We start from the raw sequence: 20,464 nt of genomic DNA, 5'->3' as shown, positions 1-20,464 counted from the left end.
ACGTGGCTTCAGGAGCGTAATAAGGAGACGTGTTTATCTTAAGAATACCTTTAACTGACTCTCCTTATGTGTGTCACACACAGTACAGGCTGTTCCGGTGTTTTCATGGTAGTTTCTACTGTAGATCCTGGCTTACAGGAGTTGCGGTATGGGAGGTTGTGGCGGGCTTGTCCCAAAAAAAAGAACACACTACAGGGTCATTCGCGCTGGTTAATTAGAACACCGAACGCGCTTTTGTTTCGTTTAAATAGATCGGATTAAATAAATTTTCAATGTTCATACTTTGACTGCACGGTTAGCGCGGTGGCTGGGCAACTGGCTGCTTTGCAACGTGTAGCGGCCTCGATCCTCGCACGGAGCAACTCTTTGTGTGATCCACAAATTGTTGTTTCGGGTCTGGGTGTCATGTGTATGTGAACTTGTATGTTTGTAAACGCACCCACGACACAGGAGAAAATCCTAGTGTTGAACACTAGGATTTGTGAACAGAGAGTAAAGTTCCCTAAGAAAAGGAGGATCCTCCGACCAGGCGAGGTGTTCAGCCTGGCGGGCTTTCTGCCCAACTGTTGTTCGTTGGGTTTTTCTATCCGTGTTAATTCGCATGTAAACTTCATATGTGCGATGCAGGATATTTGTGTCGTCATCCGTTGATTTGCTCGTCGATAGTTTATGTGCGACTTCTGTCATCTGTCACTTGTTACTTGTCAATGTGCCGCCACAAGTGCGAGCGGGATATAAGAACTCTTACTGGCACACTCAGAGACATTTAATGTTTACTTAAACTATTCCTTAGTACCGGTTTGTATTGGAAATAATTGCTAAGGACTGGGTTAAGTAACCATAGGTACATTTTATAGGTAGATATGACGTATTAGCTCTCACTCCTAAACTTTGATACATCTAATCTAATATGACAAAAAATACGTGTCTATTATTAGCTAACATACGGACTAAATAGATTTTCAATTTTCATACCCCGTCATCATCCCTATTCTTAAATATAATCTATACTAATATTATAAAGCTGAAAGTTTATTTGTTTGTTTGTTTGTTTGAACACGCTAATCTCAGGAGCTGCGGGTCCGAATTGAATAATTCTTTGTGTATTGGATAGTGCATTTATCGAGGAAGGCTATAGGCTATCAAACATCACGCTATGACCAATAGGAACCAAGCAGAGCGGGTGAAACCGCGCGGAAGTAGCTAGTTTAAATATAATTTCTTCTTTCCCCAGACAAAGTGTTCCTAACAATGGACGACTTAGAAATATCGAAGCTCCCGCCGCGCGGGTGTACGGTCACAGTACTAGATACGAGCATGTTGAACGGCGGCGTTGTATGCGGGTACGATAGCGCTTCGCCCTTCGCGCGACGGGTGCACGTCGAGTTGGCTGAGAAGGTAAGCTATACCTAACCCATTTTTTTTTTACTTTTTTTGATGGGGGAAAATCATCCAATGACTTTTCTCGCCATGAGCGAGGCGAGAGGGAGTGTCAGACTCTTACTGACAAAAAACCACCCCGTTCCTTCTCCTGCTTTTCGAGCCGGAGCCCCGGTAAAACCACTAGGTAATCCGCAACTCCGGATATACCTAACCCCTAACCCCCTAAACACAAACGTGTAACGCCTCTGGTGTTTTAAGTGTCCATGGGTGGTGGCGATTGCTTACCATCAGGTGACCCGTCAGCCCGTTTACCGGCTTATACCATAGAAAAGAGGTTTTTTTTTGAGGGGGAAAAATAATCCAATTCGTTCTTCCCGCCTTGAGCGAGGCGGGAGATAGTGTCAGACTCTTACTGACTAAAAACCACCCCGTTTCTACTCCTGCTTTTTAAGCCGAAGGCAATCCGGAAACCTTGCGTCTCTAATCCGGAGCTGCGGACTACCTAGCGAGTTTACCGGGGCTCCGGCTCGAAAATGATTTATCCTCCTTTGGGTGAGGCGAGGAGTGTCAGCCTCTTACTGATTAAAAACCACCCCATTCCTACTCCTACTTTTCAAGCCGGAGCCATGGTAAACCCGCTAATTAGTTTGCAGCTCCGGATTAGAGACGCAAGGTTTCCGGATTGCCTTCGGCTTAAAAAAACAGAAGTAGGAACGGGGTTGGTGTTTAGTCAGGAAGAGTCTGACACTCCCTCCCTCTTGTCTCGCCCAAGGCGAGAGAAACCATTGGATGATTTTCCCCCCTGCAAAAAAAAATATTGGGTCTCCGGTAACCTCATTCACACAACGAAACACAACGCAAGCATTGTTCCACGTTGCGTACGGCGCGTCGCGTTCCGCGCGCGCCTTAAAGAGCCAGACCACCACAGATGGGGCCCAGTAGGGCTGATGCCTGATCCGGAGCTGCGGACAACGTAAAAGGTTATCGGGGCTCCGGCTCAAAGCAGGAGAAGGAACGGGGTGGTTTTTAGTCAGTAAGAGTCTGACACTCCCTCCCGCCTCACCCTAGGCGGGAGAAGTCATTGGATGATTTTCCCCCCTCAAAAAAAAAAAAAAGCATTGTTTCACGTCGTGTCTCTGTGAGGCCGTGGTATTATTCTTTGCTGGCCTTTTGGGGGTTAGGAATTTAAAGGTTGTTGGCGGATCGGGGATTGGGAAAATTGGGAAGGGGATAATTGGGCCTCTGGTAACCTCACTCACCCACTCACTCCTGCTCGGCCGTGGTATCACTCCGGTCGAGCCGGCCCATTTGCCGAAGCATGGCTCTCACACACTTGAATCTTTTTTGTTGATTCAGTCAGAAGTCACCTTGGTATTTGTTATTGGTAGATTTCGAACACGCACTCTCATGCTTGAGAAGCGGGTGTTTTACTGTTTTATAAATTGAATAATACAAATATTATTGAATTCTAATCAATATTTTTGTTATAGATGGCCGAATACTGCGAGAGCGAATTAGGCAAGGAGCCGTACTTGCCTAGAGCTGAAGAGCTATGCATCGCCAAAATGCCACCATGTAAGTACATATATAACTTACTTAATGTCCTATGTCCCTTAATTCGGAGCTGCGGACTACCTAGCGGGTTTACCGTGGCTCCGGCTCGAAAAGCAGGAGAAGGAACGGGGTGGTTTTTAGTCAGTAAGAGTCTGACACTCCCTCTCGCCTCGCCCAAGGCGGGAGAAGTCATTGGATGATTTTCCCCCACAAAAAAAAAGTCCCCTAGTTGGGACAGACAGCATCCATAGAAGCCCCCCATCGCGACCGGTCTTCAGCTTTCCGCTTCACCTCGCTCCACGTCATTCCGATGCCCGCCGCTTCTGCCAACTCTATGCGACGCTAGGTTTGACGGAGTCAACCTCGTATCCTTTTTTCTACATTTGATGGGTCGACGTTTGGCCGCAATCTCACCTGATGGTAAGTTACGATGCGGCCTACGATGGAGCACGTCTGCCCATAAGCAACCTATTCACTCGGGCCTTGAAGACACCCAGGTTATACCCATCAGGAAACACAGACTCCGGCAAAGAGTTCCACTCCCTAGCAGTTCGCACAAGGAAGCTTGAAGCGAAGCGCTTCGTGCGAGTTGGTGGGATATCTACCATGAAGCGGTGACGCCTCGCTGATTGTCTTGTGGTTCGATGATGGAAAGGACTATGGGGAATCAAGTTGTGCAATTCCTCCGCACACTCTCCGGAATGTATCCTTTTCTCCATAAGTACATATTATAATTATGTATAATACAAACTGTACGAGTCGCTAGCATTGTTGCTGAGGCACTGTTCGGGATGGCGTGGGCGTGATTTAGGGGGAGGGGGGATGGGGATTTGTAGCGGCAGGAGCCAGTCGTATATGGGGTATACTTTTTCGTAGATGGTACATGAGTCTCTTTAGTTTGGTAACTGTAGAATTTAGACTTTTTATAGTATAAGCCGGTAAACAAGCAGACAAACCCGACCAAACACCAGAGGCGTTACAAGTGCGTTGCCGGCCTCTAAGGGGTTAGGAATTTAAGTTTTTTTGGGGAATCACAATTAATGTCATATTCGCTTTTTAAATTTGGACTTGCTAGCTAAAACAAAATTTTCATTTGCAATTAGTTTACTTTCACCATAGTTAATGTTATGAACTCCTGGTACGACGTTTGTGGTCACCATCCAGGGTCTCTTAGGGGGAAGTGAAGTGGTGAGGAAGTGGATTGGGACGATTGTGCAAGTGTTTTTTCACGTCGGTTTTCTGCTCAGCTGTGTTACCACTCCGGTCGAGTCAACCCAGCAGCCTAAACATAGCTCTTCCACACTTACTTACATACTATATTTGTCCACCAGACCCGCAATGGTTCCGCGCGATATTCCTCTCGCTAACGGAGGGCCCGGGCAGCAGCGAGGCGAGCGTGTGCTACGTCGACTACGGTAATGTCGCCGACGTGCCCGTCAACATGATTAGGAAGATGATACCGGACTTCGTGAAGGGATACCCGACTTTAGGACTGCATATTAATATTAGGGGTGAGTGATCTTTTTAACTTAACCGACTTCCCAAAAAGAGGAGGTTTTCAATTCGGCCGGTATGTTTTTTTTTTAAACTGACATGTTCACTAACACTTTTATTAGAACTTATGACGGGATATTTCGGCACTGTTGCAAGCGCCATGATCACGGATTAACTCAGTATAGGTAGTCAAATATCGGAAACTCATCAAAATGAATAAACATGGTAAATATCCCGTCATAAGTTCTAATACTTAATAGTTTTTTTTTATTTCTATGTATGTACACAGATTACGCCGAGATTTATGGACCTATTTGCCTAACCTATTCTTTTTTTGCTCGATGCGGATATTCTCAACTTAGGTCCCGGGTCCAATTTTGATTCAGATTGATTCAGTAGTTTTTGTTTTATTATTGTAATAACTATCGTGGAACATACTAATATTATTATATGTAAAAGTTTGTTTGTATGTTTGGATGTTTGTCCGTCAATCAAGCTGAAACTACTGAATATGCTGACTTGGGTGATAGGATTTTTATGGGGGCCAAGCCGCTGGCAGAAGCTAGTCTATAATAATAAAAATAAGTCGAGTTTTCCTTCTTGACGCTATAACTCCAGAAGTCACGAACCAATATCTACGGTTTTGCATTCGCTGGAAAGGTCTCGGGCTCCGTGAGGTATTTAGCAAAGAACATTTAGGAAAATTCAAGAGAAAAGCGACATTTTTTATTATAAATCTAATACTAAACTTTCCACACAGGTTTCCCGGAACCGACAGACGAGGCTCTAATGAAGGCTCTCGTTCACATGAAAATCGACGAGGAAGGCCGCGGCTCTCTCAAAGTGACCAACTGTATCTACCGCGCCGACGACGGTACGTATGAAGTAGACGCTCCTGAGTTACTCGCTGCTATGTCTAAGTAGATATATTATCTGTGTATAAACATATTTATAGGAATGACGTCAGTCAATGTTCTCCCGATGATAAAAATCAATCATTCAGAGAGCTTAGTACGAGATTGTTTTACGTTTAAGTACCATTCGGGGGAAAACTTTGCTATTCTTTCATTCTATTCGTACATAACTTCTGCCAATTCTATTATGTGATGGCTCCCATGTAATATAGAGTGTGCTTATTCTATATATCTTTGATTTTAGCCTTCTGAGCCCTATACCCTTAGTACAAGTTTGCTTTACATTTAACGAGACCGCAGGGACCGGCGCTCTGATTGGTTGGTTCATTGGAGCCGGCCAATCAGAGCGCCGAACATGGCTCTTTTCTATTTCGTTAAATGTAAAGCGAACTTATACTAAGCTCTCTGATTGGTTGGTTCTTTTAACCTGGCCAATCAGAGCGCCGAACGTGGATCTTTCCGTTTCGTAAAACGTGAAACAAACTCGTACTAATATCTCAGCTTTGATTGTAAGAAGTAATAAAACTTCGTTGCGTTTCTTCAACACTGTGTAGATACACTAAAATATACAAAATTGGTTTAATTTTAAGACGCAAAGCACATTACTCACGCCCTAATACTAAAATGCTACTCAATTTTAAGTTGTACTTAAATATCGTGCTATCTTTGTCATTTTATAAAGAATCGATAGGGACAGCACTAGTTTTGAGAGCGTCTTAAAATTGAGTAGCGTTTGAGTATTCGGAGATTGTTCTATATTGTCTAATGTAGATTTTTCAAACCTAAATTCTTAATAAGTAGGGTTCAGAATGTATTAAAAGAGATATTGACATGTACTGTGCTTTTAGTCTTTGTCTACGTACGTTACGTACGATTTTTTTTTTACTTTTTGTATAAAAAAAATGTGTAAAGAAAAAAATTACAAAAAAAAAGATTGTTGTTAGTAAATAATTGAAAAAAAAACAAAAAAAAAGCATTGTTAAGTAATTTTTGTAACGAAATTGTTAAAAAAAAAATGTTTATTTTTCAATCATTGGTTTTAAATTAGATTCCTCACTCGGACAAAGAATTATTGGCTAATTTTATTTTTCAAAATTGTTAAAAAAGAAACACGGCATTTTGATCTGATATATATGGCAATATACACGCTCCTATATAACTTTACCTGGTGGCAACTTGGTTGCGCAACTAAGTTGTCGGCGACCATGTCAACACTCATTTTAGTTCTGGTGTCTCTTTGTATACACTACGGTTGCGAGATTTATCCTACGATTAATAAATCAGTCCCTTAGTACGAGTTTCCATTACGTTTAAAGTAATCGAAACGTGATTGGTTAGTTTATTCGAGCCGGCCAATCAGAGCACCGAACGCGCTCTTGTTTCGATCACTTTAAACTTGTACTAAGGTTACAGAAATGAAGTGAAAAGTTGACATACTTAGTTATTTTTATATTAATAATAAAATCTAATGGTTGCCTGTATGTTGCCATAGCCAGAATAAAACATAAAACCGTGTATCTACATATTGTTTTTAACCGACTTCCCAAAAAAAGAGGAGGTTCTTTAATAGGCTGTGTTTTGAATGAACGAATGGAATAATATTAAACACGTATTTTTTTGTTTATCGATATTACTATAAGTGTGGGAGAGCCTTGCTTCGGCAGTGCTGGGCCGGCTCCACCGCAGTGATACCACGGCCTCAAAGAAAACCGACGTGAAATAACGCTTGCGTTGTGTTTCGTTGTGTGAGTGAGGTTACCGGAAGGCCAAATACCCCTCGGTAATCGTCCGATTGCAAAGGGGTACCCAATCTTCCAAATCCCCAACAATTCTTAAATTCCTAACCCCCAAAACCCTGGCAACGCACTTGTAGCGCCTCTGGTGTTTCAAGTATCCATGGGCGGTGCCAATTGCTTATACCTTATAGCGGCTTATACTATAAAAAAAAACTTAAAGAATTAAAAACCCATACAGCTTTTGATGTGTTTGCTAAATACGTGTTCAATATTGTTTCATTTATCATAACTTTTTGTAATAATGTCTATTTTTTTCTATATATTTATAGACATAAGCGCTTACAAATGTAGTTAGATGTGTGTGGCCTTACATTTGCTTTTATATAGCTTACTATAATATTAATATAACTGATAACTGACGAAAATTTTGTTTTTAGAGCTCAATTTTACTAAGACACTATTTGCCACAGTCGAGAGACATTTAATGATTACTTAAACTATTCCTTAGTAACGATTTTCTTCTTTACATTACTTACTTATACTAACTTATGCTATTTGTTTAGTGTTGACTTGGTTGCGCAACTAGTTGTCGGCAACCATATCGTCGCTCGTATTTGTTCTGGTCACGACACTGTTGCGCGATTAGTCGTATAACTAAAGTGTCTTAGTAGAATAGTGCTTGCCATTATCGCAGGTTTTTATATTGACGATTGAAAGGCTAACTAAACTCATTTTTTGCGATTTTGAGTAATATACATACATCATTCGATTGAGAAACATTTGGTGGTTTCGAATATGTATAGATAATTAAATGTCGCTCAGATCAGTTAGCCATTCAACCGACTATATTACTTTACGTGCCGTAATGTGCACCTCTGCCTACCCCTTCGGGGATAAAAGGCGTGACGTTGCATATATTTGACTTACCATCATCAAGGTTTTTAAATATGTTTCTTACGTTTTATAACTTTGTAATAGGAATCCCTATGTTTTTGCGACGCATATCACACAGAGTGATTCGTATTAAAATTAAATTAACGTTTTGTTTCAATTGTGTTATTTATAATACAAAATCATTGAATGACAAGTCGGTATTTATATATCACTACTTACGTACTCGTTTTCTTTTTCTTATATCGTACTGCGTTTTATAAATTGACTATCGACTCGCCCCAGCTTCGTATGGGTGCAATGGTGATATATTAAGCACGTATTATACATATAAACCTTCTTCTTGAATCACTCTGTCTATTAAAAAAACCGCATCAAAATCCGTTGCGTAGTTTTAAAGATTTAAGCGTACAAAGGGACATAGGGACAGAGAAAGCGGCTTTGTTTTATACTATGTAGTGATTTTCATTAAAGTTTAAGATTACGGAGACTAATTTCTAAGGAATTTGTTTCAAAAACGTCAAATGTTTTTGGTTTTTTTTTTGACATTACGACAATAGTTATGCTATATCGTTTTAAATGTAAATCATCTTTGCGTATCGTTCGTATCGTGTTCAGTGGTAATTTCCTTTACGCATTTTGTAGAAAAAATAAAGAAAACAAAAAATAGCTATTGAGAATGTGAGGTGTGATTTTTCATGATTAGGGTTGTCGTTTGTTTGATATTTGGAAAAGCGTATGGTTATGTGACGAAGTAATTCTTTCTTTGACATTAAAAAAGTAAATTAGGAAAGGAATTAAAGGAAAGTGTTTCACGAAGCCATGTTGAAAGTTATTGGTAAAAGGAACAGCGGGGTTTCTTTACGAAAATATAAGAAAAAAAATACATACAAATGATTTTTATGTTATCGGCTTACTCACGTAACTGTTTGACGAGGAACTCATAAATTATATTTATTTTTGCAAATAGGTTACAATGTAATTCTTTTACACGTCAATCTCTTAAATAACTAGATGAGGCCGGCATTTCCTATCGGACTGCTCTGAGAAGAAATGCCGAAACAAACTCAGAGGTCATAGTCTCTTTTAAAGTCCAGGCAAAATCAATTAAAGATGTAGGAGAACATCATTCGACTAGTTGAGTAAGCCGATAACATAATAATTAATAAAAAATAAATAAATTGAGTGCGGAAGAATGTTACATGACATTGTTTTGTCTTTTCTTAACGTTTTTATAAAAGCGTATCATTGATACATTACTCAAAAAATCGAGAAATTATTCACGAAACCGTTTCTAAAATGGTTGTTGACATTATATTAATAGAAAGACAAACTTTAAGAAACTGTCCAGACTCTTGAGAAATCAAATAAAGTATTATGTTTTCAGTATCTAAGTTCTCTGACAAAATCATTAAATAAATATATACATTTGTCCATGATTTTGATCGTAAACAGGTCAATCTACTTTACTAACTTAAACCAAACCAAAGGTTGCGAACTTAACGGCCTAATCTTTCAAAGGTTGCGAATTTTTGAACTATATATAGTTTTTAGTAGAACTAAAAACTTATTCTCTTTAATAGAACCGATTTCAATATATTTGTTAACGGACTTAACTTTTCAAAGGTTGTAAATTTTCTACATTTTATCTAGTTTTTGTAAAACTAAAAACTTTATTCTCTTTAATGGAACCGATTTCAATATATTCGGCCTAGTACACACGTACGGAGGCGTCGTTAAGATACTGAGAATAATCTATAATATAAAAATAAGTCGTGTTTTCGTTCCTGACGCTATAACTCCAGAACGCACGACCCGATATCCACGGTTTTGCATTCGTTTCTATAGAACGTATCATTGAGATATTGCTCACAAAATTGAGAAATGATTCACGAAACCGTTTTTAAAATGGTTGTTAACGTTTTATTATAAAAAGACAAACTTTAAGAAACTTATCGGCGAAAAATCATTGTAAGGAGTCTAATTCCATTTTCAAAGCTATTTGAAACCGTCTTTTGAAATCAAATAAAGTATACCATTTCATGCTCTGAATTTTCTGACAAAATCATTTAATAAATATAATATACATTTGTCCATGATTTTGGTCGATTACCGATCAATCTACTTAACTAACTAACTTTCTTTCTCTTCTTACAAAAGTTTGGGTCAGCATTGATTCTTAATCAGATTCTATGTGTCAGTATTCTGCCAACTTATATTTGATTTCCATATATTCTTTAATAAATAATTAAGAAGTGGAGTTGATATTTCACTTTGGTCTTTAAGTCTTGAACAAATGGATTGCTTATAGGCTAACTCGCTTACAACTAGTTCTAGGCGACGTTAATTATAAAACACTAGCTACTTTCGCGCAGTTTCACCCGTTCTGCTCGGCCCCTTGCGATCGTAGCGTGATGTTTTATAGCCTATAACCTACCTTGATAACTGGACTATCTAACACATAAATAATTGTCTGAATCGGACCAGTAATTCATGAGATTAACGTGTTCAAATATGAACAAACTTTGCAGTTTTATATAAAAATCATAAAACATTTCTTATCTTTACAGTGGCATTACGTGCCATAATGTGCACCTCTGCCTACCCCTTCGGGGATTAAAGGCGTGTATTTCTTGTCTACGAATTAGCTGTTTACTCGTCGATATTTAATAAAAAATACCTAGGTATGTTCGTCGATCGTTCTCAAAATGAGGTCGTTAATGTCACTTAGACAATAACCATTTTGTCTGATAGCTCTTGGAGCTATGTGCTTAGTCTGAATTACATATTCCAATACAGAAGTAACAAGAAATTTGTCACTGAAAAATTCAACGTGCTAATTCAGTTTCTGGGTTTTACTAAAAACCACCCCGTTCCTACTCCTGCTTTTCGAGCCGGAGCCCCGGTAAACCCGCTAGATCGGTAGTTCCGGATCAGGCATCTGTCCTACTGGGCCCCATATGTGGTGCAGATTCCGGGTTACATTGTCAAGTGTGCCCGTTATTTTGAAATTTCTGGACACTTCGCTAAGTGTGATTCCATGTTTTCTTAAAGCCATTGTCTTGGATTTTGGAGATTTGAATGTTTATATGGCGTGTCTATCTTAATATTGAATAGGTACGCGTTTCGATAGCGCGGTTGAAGCGTGCGCGATCTGATTTGTTCGGGGTAGTAGTTGCGTTTTATAGTCACGCGCTTGAACAGCGCTGTTGAGTAAACGCGCGCTGTTGTATACAGAAGCGAAACGCGCGATACTAATCTCGTTTTACAGCAAAACGCGCTCAACGGCGCGTCTAATAGCGTAGATATAAAACCAGCCTAAGTCTTTTCTGGAGTAAATCCAAGTTTTGAATGTTTAACCTATTGTATGGCAGTATATAAGACACAATAGAAAATACATTGTGTCTCGCTTGGATCCATGTTTTGATATGGCATGTATGGCATCTCAAAGCCATTGTCTAGATATTTTGCAGATTGGAACGTTTATATGACATGCGAGCGTCAGTTTTTCTCTCTTTCTATAATGAAGGGAGTTCTAAGGTTGATTAAAAACAAGTTTATTCTCGTTACATAATGAGAAAATTTCTATTTTGAGTCACAGAATGACTCTTTTTTCATGAGCAGTGTAAATGGAGGCGCCGAAATCGCGCAGTCTACCTTTTCTGAACCGCGAGTTCTAAGATTTTCAAAGAATATTATTACCTTTTTATAATCCACGAGTCACAGAATGACTCTTTTTTGATGAGCAGCGGACGCGGTGACGTTGTTCAGTCTACCTTTTCTGAACCTCAAGTTATAAGATTTTCAAAGAATGGTTACCATTCTATAGTCCATTTTGGATAGTGTGGTGTGTTACACAGTGTCTCGCGTGTTCATGTTTCGGCACACGACGGGTTGATGTATGACAAGTGAGTTCTAATAGTATGTCCCTTTATTTTCGGAAATTAAGGGGATTTATCAGGTTTTTCTAAAACGTTTCCAATTTGCTGGTGTCTATCTTAATATTGATAAATCTTGGCTGATATCTAAGTCAGATATATACTTCTTATTACAATTGAATACGTCAGTTTCTGAGCCATGACCATTTGTCATGATTTCCATGTTTCTTAAACTATGAAACAATGAATTTATTTTTGCAAATAAGAGCTACAAAACAGCTTTATGCCACGTCAATATTATTTTTTAAACAGTTCTAGTTGAGGTTGGTGTTTTCTAACGGATTACTCTGAGAAGAAATACCGAAGTCATAGGATGTTAGGAGATAGCAATTGGTTGGTTCATGTTATAAGAGGATTGTGATAATAGTTGTTCATATTATGAGGGGATCTTTCCATGATTCCCATTCTTGGTAAGATGTTTGACGGTCCTTGTATGGTCTCTGAAACGGTTTTAGGATGTTGCTGTCTATTTCTCGGTGTCTGGTCGCAGTTTTAGGGCAGATCCAGGTTCATATAGGATACCTGTCTTGTATTTTGATAACTCGCTTTGAAGCGAGAGTACGTTTTTACGTAGTCTTATTTCGTATAAGTCTGATTCAAGTATTTATTTCCATTTAACCATATGCGCGAGAGCGCATTCCTTTTCACAAGGCGTCCAACGCACCTGTGACTAGGGTTGTCAGATCGATTCTTCCCATTATCGGGATCAATAACAGATATTTCGGGTTTTTTTTTTAAATAATCGTCATAATTTAAACGAATATTTTTTCTGCCTTTCTTATATCCATGCTCATTTCGGTTCCTTTCTTTTGAGCATAAATTATTAAGTATACTAAAGACGCGTTCGCAGTAACCGTTACTTACTTGAATTGAAAATATAAAACATACAATATTGGTAATTTTTTGAACCTCGTGTTTGCAAGTTTTGTTTGACGAAAATGTGAACTTAAATTTTATTATAGAACTTGTTTTTCGGGAGATATTAAATATTTGCTTTGTCGGGAGTCGGTAGGACATACAATAATTCTGGAGAATTCGGCACTTTCCCGACCTTCTGGCAACTCTACCTGTCACTCCTCTCGCTTACCATCAGGCGAACCATCCACTCGTTTGCCCCTTATTCCATAAAAAAAAAATGCAGGCTATTTTGATTTCAATAATTAGAATAGTTCGTCTATTGGTCTTTCTTTTTTTTAATTCAATTTTTAATTTGTGACTTATTGCATTGTTCTGACTACTTAGTACTAGTTTGTTTTATGTTCAACTAAAACGAAACGTGAGTACATTCGGCCCTTTAATTGGTTAGTTCATTTGTGCCGGCCAATCAGAACGCTGAACGGGATTTCATGACTTTTTCATTGAACGTAAAGCAAACTTGTATTAAGAGTACTGTCCAATACAATTGGTCACGTTATTTGCTAGTAAATGCCTATTCACATGCTCCGGTTTCCGAAAATCCGGTGCTAGGTATCCGGCGGCGAAATTTTCGCGAGTTTTCAAATTCAAACTCAAAATATTTATTTGCATGTTAAGGTATTACTCAGGTCTTAATTTAAATGTTATGTACAGCTTAACGACCTTTTTCAGGCGTTGCAAAGAGGGCATTTTTACACATTTTAACGTATAGTCACCGTCGGAGACTCGGCACCGGGTAACCGGCAACCGGGGCGTGTGAACAGGCATTTGAAGTAATTAAGTCATAGAAAGGTGGATAATCGTCAACTAACTCAACAGCAAACGCTGTTGAGTTATAATATACCCGCGAGTTCGTCCGCGTGGAATAGTAACTTTGGATAGATTTTCTGTCTTGATTAACTTGACTCGTTAATCGCCGCGTAGGTCTTACTTTGACCCGTGTTTGCGGATAATTATTCAAATAATTACTCTGCCTCCAAGACCAGTGTCTTATGTATTACAGATTAAGATCTGTATTCCTTTTTTCTCAATCTCTTTTTAGAGTTGGCACTGCTTAACAAGACTTCGCTGAATGCCAGTATGTTTTATTGTTGGTTGACGTAAAGTTTTCTTTTCCCAATTAACGAGTCCGTGGCAATCCATTTTTGGATTAATGGGTCTCCGTAATTTAAGATAGTTTGCCATGATTTCTACGATTGGTGGTCACAGTTTCAAATGTTCAGTTTTATTAAAGAGTTGGCTGTTACTGGTCTCTGTTAAATGTGTATTCCCTTAGTTGGATTCCGCGTTAAGAGGGTTGAAATATAAATGTTTAAATTCTTTTGTATATAAGATACAATAGAAAATTTCACGAAAATTCATTTCACGAGGGGTAATCTCATACGCGTAATAACTTTATTTAGTTTTAGTTCTTTTGTGATTCATAACCAACTAGATTAAATAGCCAACTAGCTTAAATAGCCAACTAGCTTAAATAGCCAATTAGCCAAGCCTTTAACTAAAGTAACGTTTTTGCTAACATTTCATTTATTTATTATCCTACTTACATCTATCATTATAGTTTAAATCTAATGCGATAGAGAAGCTACTTGCCATTAAACATAAAATCAGTTGGTAGTAGTTCAGTAGTTTTATTACAACTTTCGTGAGACATACTAAATTAATTATTATGTTATCGGCTTACTCACGTAACTGTTTGACGAGGAACTCGACTAGTTTCAAGCCATGCTAGGGGCTCATATTCATTCACGCACAGTAGCAGCGCAAAAATTAAACAAACGTTTTTGCTAACATTTCTTAGTTTTATTAAGCTTATAAGCCCGCGATCATAAAAATCTCATTACGGGAAATCACGTATCATTTAAGACAGCTCCCTACATAGCGAATTTTCTAATCTCTACAGTTAGTAGTTTCAAGCTATGCGTTTGTCGGTCAATCATTCAAATATAGCTTTGCAAATTGACTTGCTTTCCTTTAAAATGTGTCTTATATTCATGTTTTCAAGGCTTACAGTAAACTGCAGCCCTAGGCTATTTAATTTTTGATATTTTCTTCAAATAAATTTTTGTCAACTATGACTAATTTACTTATTATGTTTTCGGCTTACTTATGTAACTATTTGACGAGGAACTCTACTAGTTTCGTGACGAAAATTGCGCTGCTACTGTTGCGAGTCGCGCTATGCAAATATGAGCCTCTAGCATGGCTTGAAACTAGTTCGAGTACCTCAACAAATACACTTATGAGCAAATAAAAGAAGCAAATAGCGTTTTTTCTATTTCATTTCTTTATAAATATTTTCTGTTACAAGTATTTTATTAGTTGCTAACGTATGTCGTTTAAAATGAGAGTATTTTGTTGTAAAACGAATATTTTTATTTTAAAGTTATAAAGTGTTCTTTAAAATGCCATAGTGGCTCCGTTTCTTTCCAAGTTTAGTTACGTGAGTAAGCCGAAAAACATAATAATTAATTTAGTATGTCTCGCGAAAGTTGTAATATAATATAAATAATTACTAATTCATTCTGTTTTTCTGTTCAGTAAAGTTCGTGTAATGAAAAACATCCAATATCTACTTTCCAGTCCTTTTTGCGATTTTAACTGCAACTACGTATTAGTGGTTTCAGAAGCGCGACGGAGATACGAGATTCCCATCTTTAAATCTACCTTGGTTAGCTTGACTTTACCTATTAATTAGTTTGTCCACAATCTAAGAAGTTATGTTCTTTGATTATTGTTAAGATCTGATTTTTGTAGTGTCTTGTTTAAGTTTCTGTTAATTTAATTGACGGATATTTCATCATTATAATTCGTTTAGAGTGTAGAAAATGTCACTATTTGCGTTTTTAGTGAATTTGTCGTAAGACTCAAGTCGAAGCATTTATTTCAACTAAATCAGAAACTAGGACTTTTGGAACGGATTTTTTTATAGTGTAACGAAGTTTTTTTTTATGTTAAAGAATTAAAAAGAGAATGAGTATCATCTGATTTGATTAGGTTATCATTGATATCGATAAAGCTATCATTATTTTTGTTTCTTTTTTTCTATTTCTAGTATAAGTTGTATTCTATGTATGTTTAAGTATGCTACGAAATATCTTCTATGAAAATATCTCGGCGATTAAGTCCACACGAAGTTGTTGTATTGTAGTTATTTGTTGTATAAGATATAATAAAAGATATTACCCAAAATTATGTAGTTTATACGTTATTTTAACAGTCTCTTTTATTAACTAACACTTGTAATACACACACTCTTACAAAAACGATAATTTCCACTAACACAAGTCAGCGTAGTCACTAACACATTGAAACGCACGAAATTCTCTTTAATTATTACATCAAAATTCACATCAAAACGCAAAAAATCTAATACACAAGACAGACGTAGACAATCACACCTAGCACAACACAGAACTGACGCACACACAGTCACATGCACGACTAAACACAAAAATGTCAAACATACCTACATAGGCATACAAAACAGTCAGATGCATTCGCTGTTACAAGTGTACACAGACAAAATATCAGACGCACATCCAGTTATACGCACAGACAATACAGTTTAGATGCATACATGAAAAACACGAATAGGAACATTTTGTACACAATACCAACAAAACCTAAACTAACACTAAATAAAACTAATGGTCGAGTGCCAAGCACGGTTGTGAAGAAATCTACAAGAAGGAGAAATCGGTGGATCGAGCAAAGTAATATTAAGTATTGTATTTGGATATTATTATTATTTAATAGCCGCCTCGAACATATTTTCTTAGCTTTTAGACTTGCCCTGGACTTCTCAACAAGTAATTCAAGATCAAAATTAGTCAAATCGGTCCAGCTGAACTCGAGTTTTAGCGAGACTAACAAGCAGCAATTAATTTTTATACATGTTAAAATGGACACTGACATCTGTCAGTATACGAGACTAGAGACACATCGAGTCTTACGTGGATTTGCGTTCTAGTACGCCACGGGTTAAGCAATTAGCAAACTAACGAATCGCTTCGTTAATGAAAAGTGAGTGTCCAGAACTTCATATATTGTGACATTTATTATTTTTCACATAAAATCGAATGGTGACGACAGAAAATTCTTGTAGTCCTCGTTCCCTTCTCTGGGGGTGTCGAAATAACCGATTAAGGGACTATTAATTTGACAAAAGACGACAGCGCTCTCTAATAACCCCCAAAACTTGATAACTCTGCAGTGTTGTGATTTTGGCAAACTCCTTTAAGTAGAGGCATATAGTCCAGCAGTGGATTGTTATGGAATATACTGAAGATGATTTTACTCTATTATTATTGGATTCAAATAAATTTTCTTTAGAACAGCGGTCGGCAAAGTGCGGCCCGCGGACGTCTTACTTGCGATCCTCGAATATTTTGTAAATCTTACCACACAGAATAACAAAATTTTAATCCTGACGAGAAAAAAGCTTCGATCGCAGATAGTAAGTTATGAATATCAAAACTATTTTAATATTTCTGGAGTAATTTATTTTGGCACCTTCTGGTCCTTCCTGGATCACTGCCTTAGAATATTGCAAACATGTTATTCAGGGTCATTATTGAAATAGTTTTTCGACTTCACACTGTCTTAAGAAGGAACGAATGTCAGTATTTTACACTGAGCTAGTGCAATCTGCTCTCCGAAACCTAAGGGTGATCTACATTCTTTGTTCCACATTCCTGGTTAGACTTATTGTCAGATTTTTTATTCTTTTGACTAACTGCTACGTTCGTTATGTCAGTATTTTACACTGAGCGAGTAAAATCGGCTCTCCGAAACCTGCTAAGGGTGATCTGTATTCTTTGTTAGACTCATTGTCAGATATTTTAGGTTATAGACTGTCTTGTGCGTTTATTAGCTGCTATGCTGCAAGTATAACAGCTCACACATAGGACCTATTTAGTATTAAGTCTAATTTCCGTTGTGTTTGGTGACTGGGCTTCTCCCAGTTGTGCAGTCTCTTTTGTGCCGTTGCTAAGTCATTCTGTCTCCTGCATTAAATTCACGTCATTCGAGGGAGAAAATTCTAGCGTAGACACACCTATTTATTTGAGATGACAAAAGTTTATATCTTCTGGTTTATTTCGTTACGGGATCCAAGGCAGTCATTCATGTCCCTGGGACGCGCTGGACTTCAGTGTTCCGGTGTTTTCATGGTTGTATCTAATGTGGATCCTGGCTTACAGGAGTTGCAGCGATATGGGAGATTGTGGTGGGCATGTCCCACATAGTATATCACTTTTAGTTATGTCTTTAGCTCCTGGCCTTTTCTCAATTAGGTAGGTTCTAAGATAGCATTGGGTCTGCTAGATTCAGCGGTTTGTCAGTATTTTACATTAAGCAACTTGTAATCTGCCACACTGTGACTTCTCTTGTGTTGCGGGTGTCCATCGGCGTTGCTGATCGCTTACCATCAAGTGAGTCGTTTGCTCGTTTGCCACCTATTCCATAAAAAATAAACACTGCAAGTTATTGGAGGATATGGTTGATATGAGGCTGCGATCTGCCTTCTACGACTAGCTTAGGATGGTATTTCTGGATTTTTTTTAGGTTTCTGAATAACTATAACAATGTAAATAGCACTCCATACCTTGTTTTTTCCCTCCCAGTATTTTACCCTTTATTTTATGGGATTGGCATGGCATGGAGTCCGGCTGATTGTCAGTATTTTACATTTATCAATATCAATTGCCACTGCTACTAGTAGGTCGCTTTCAACCGGCATTGGGAACATATAAAACATCTGTGAACTGCAAGTAAAAAAGATCATCTATACATATAATAAAATCGTAGAAAAGTGCTGTCTGTACATTGAAAATAAAAATAAAAAAAATAGCAGGGGTTATTGTTATGTCGATGTCGAACCCAAAAATGTAATTAACTTTTTTTTTGTCTGTTTGTCTGTTTGTCTGTTCGTCTGTGCGCGCTAATCTCAGAAACGGCTGATCCGAGTTGGATGCGGTTTTCACGAATATATTGTGGGATGCTTAAATTTACATTTAGTGTTTGTTTCATGTCAATCGGTTCATAAATAAAAAAGTTATGTCAAATTAAAGAATCACGTCGAACATTCTATGCTTATACCATTAATCTCCGCAACTATTTGACGGATTTGGTTGAAATTTGGTACAGATATAGTTTAGAACCTTAGAAAGGACATAGATATATTTTTATTTCAAAAATCAAAAAATAAAAATAAGAAATAAATTATTTATAAATAATTCTATGTCGATCGTTACACGACTTCGGTTCATGTTATTGTTTTAATTTATCGAAAAAAAGTAAATAAATAGTAAAAAGGTATGAAAAAAATAATATCAATATAATAAAACATTTAGTACAAAGAAAATGCTCTAACAGAGTATAGATAATTCTATGTCGATCGTTACACGACTTCGGTTCATGTTATTGTTTTAATTTATCGAAAAAAAGTAAATAAATAGTAAAAAGTTATGAAAAAAATAATATCAATATAATAAAACATTTAGTACAAAGAAAATGCTCTAACGGAGTATAGATAATCAAAAAATAAAAATAAGAAATAAATTATTTATAAATAATTCTATGTCGATCGTTACACGACTTCGGTTCATGTTATTGTTTTAATTTATCGAAAAAAAGTAAATAAATAGTAAAAAGGTATGAAAAAAATAATATCAATATAATAAAACATTTAGTACAAAGAAAATGCTCTAACGGAGTATAGATAATTCTATGTCGATCGTTACACGACTTCGGTTCATGTTATTGTTTTAATTCATCGGAAAAAAGTAAATAAATAGTAAAAAGGTATGAAAAAAATAATATCAATATAATTAAACTTTTAGTACAAAGAAAATGCCCGAACGGAGTATAAATAAATAATCCAAGTTGTCTTTATCCTCGATAGATGGCGTTGGGATCGAAATAGATCGCGCTATGGTTTCGTTACATTCATTTGGTTGGGTATCGGCCGAGCGCTTCGGTACTATCGTAGAAAAAACTGGCCAAGTGTGAGTCGGACTCGCCCATGAAGGGTTCCGTAGCAGCAAGTAGATGACATAATATAAAAGGTTGTAAAATAACTTGGTTTTACATAGCGTTTGTATGAACGACAAAGTTATATTTGCGGTTTTTAAAAATGTTTTATTTCTTAAAAACTAATAAAGATATCTGGTTCAAACCAATTTTCGTTGTTAGTTTCCATTGAAACCTACAGCATATATTTTTTTCAGTTTTCTCACACTCTTATTTTAAAAGTTAGAGGGGGGGGGACACTCATTTTTCCACTTTGGAAGCGTCTAACTTTCAAACGATTGATTTTAATGAAAAGTGGTTTTAGGAACCTTAGTGTCTTTTTTAAAGACCTATCCATAGACACCCATCACGGATATGTTAGCTGAAAAAAATTTTTTTTTGAATCAATTCCATGTATGGAGTGCCCCCCTTTAATTTTTAAATTTATTAATTTTTATTCAAAATTCGAATAGCGGTTATCGAAATACATCATCCTACAAAGTTGCAACTGTGTAGGCCCAATAGTTTCGGAAATAAATGGCTGTGACATACGGACGGACGGACAGACGGACAGACGGACAGACGGACAGACAGACAGACAGACATGACGAATCTATAAGGGTTC

General features: G+C 37.3%; 1 protein-coding gene across 3 annotated transcripts in view; it reads left to right on the top strand.

Moving 5' to 3' along the window:
- The window catches only part of LOC118280922 (uncharacterized), a 97,173-nt gene extending 81,153 nt beyond the window's left edge, over positions 1 to 16,020 (top strand). For all 3 annotated transcript variants that reach the window (XM_050701012.1, XM_050701011.1, XM_050701010.1), the window contains 4 exons: positions 1,235 to 1,398; positions 2,874 to 2,958; positions 4,269 to 4,448; positions 5,192 to 16,020. In XM_050701012.1, the coding sequence (XP_050556969.1) occupies positions 1,235 to 1,398; positions 2,874 to 2,958; positions 4,269 to 4,448; positions 5,192 to 5,355 (593 nt within the window). In that variant the 3' untranslated portion in view covers positions 5,356 to 16,020. The remainder of the gene's footprint in view (positions 1 to 1,234; positions 1,399 to 2,873; positions 2,959 to 4,268; positions 4,449 to 5,191) is intronic.
- Positions 16,021 to 20,464: the final 4,444 nt, after the last annotated feature.

Source organism: Spodoptera frugiperda, chromosome 19 (genome assembly GCF_023101765.2).
Source record: "Spodoptera frugiperda isolate SF20-4 chromosome 19, AGI-APGP_CSIRO_Sfru_2.0, whole genome shotgun sequence".
Lineage (NCBI taxonomy): Eukaryota > Metazoa > Arthropoda > Insecta > Lepidoptera > Noctuidae > Spodoptera > Spodoptera frugiperda.
Note: the sequence above shows the minus strand (reverse complement) of the source record. Positions and strands in the feature narration are given on the sequence as shown.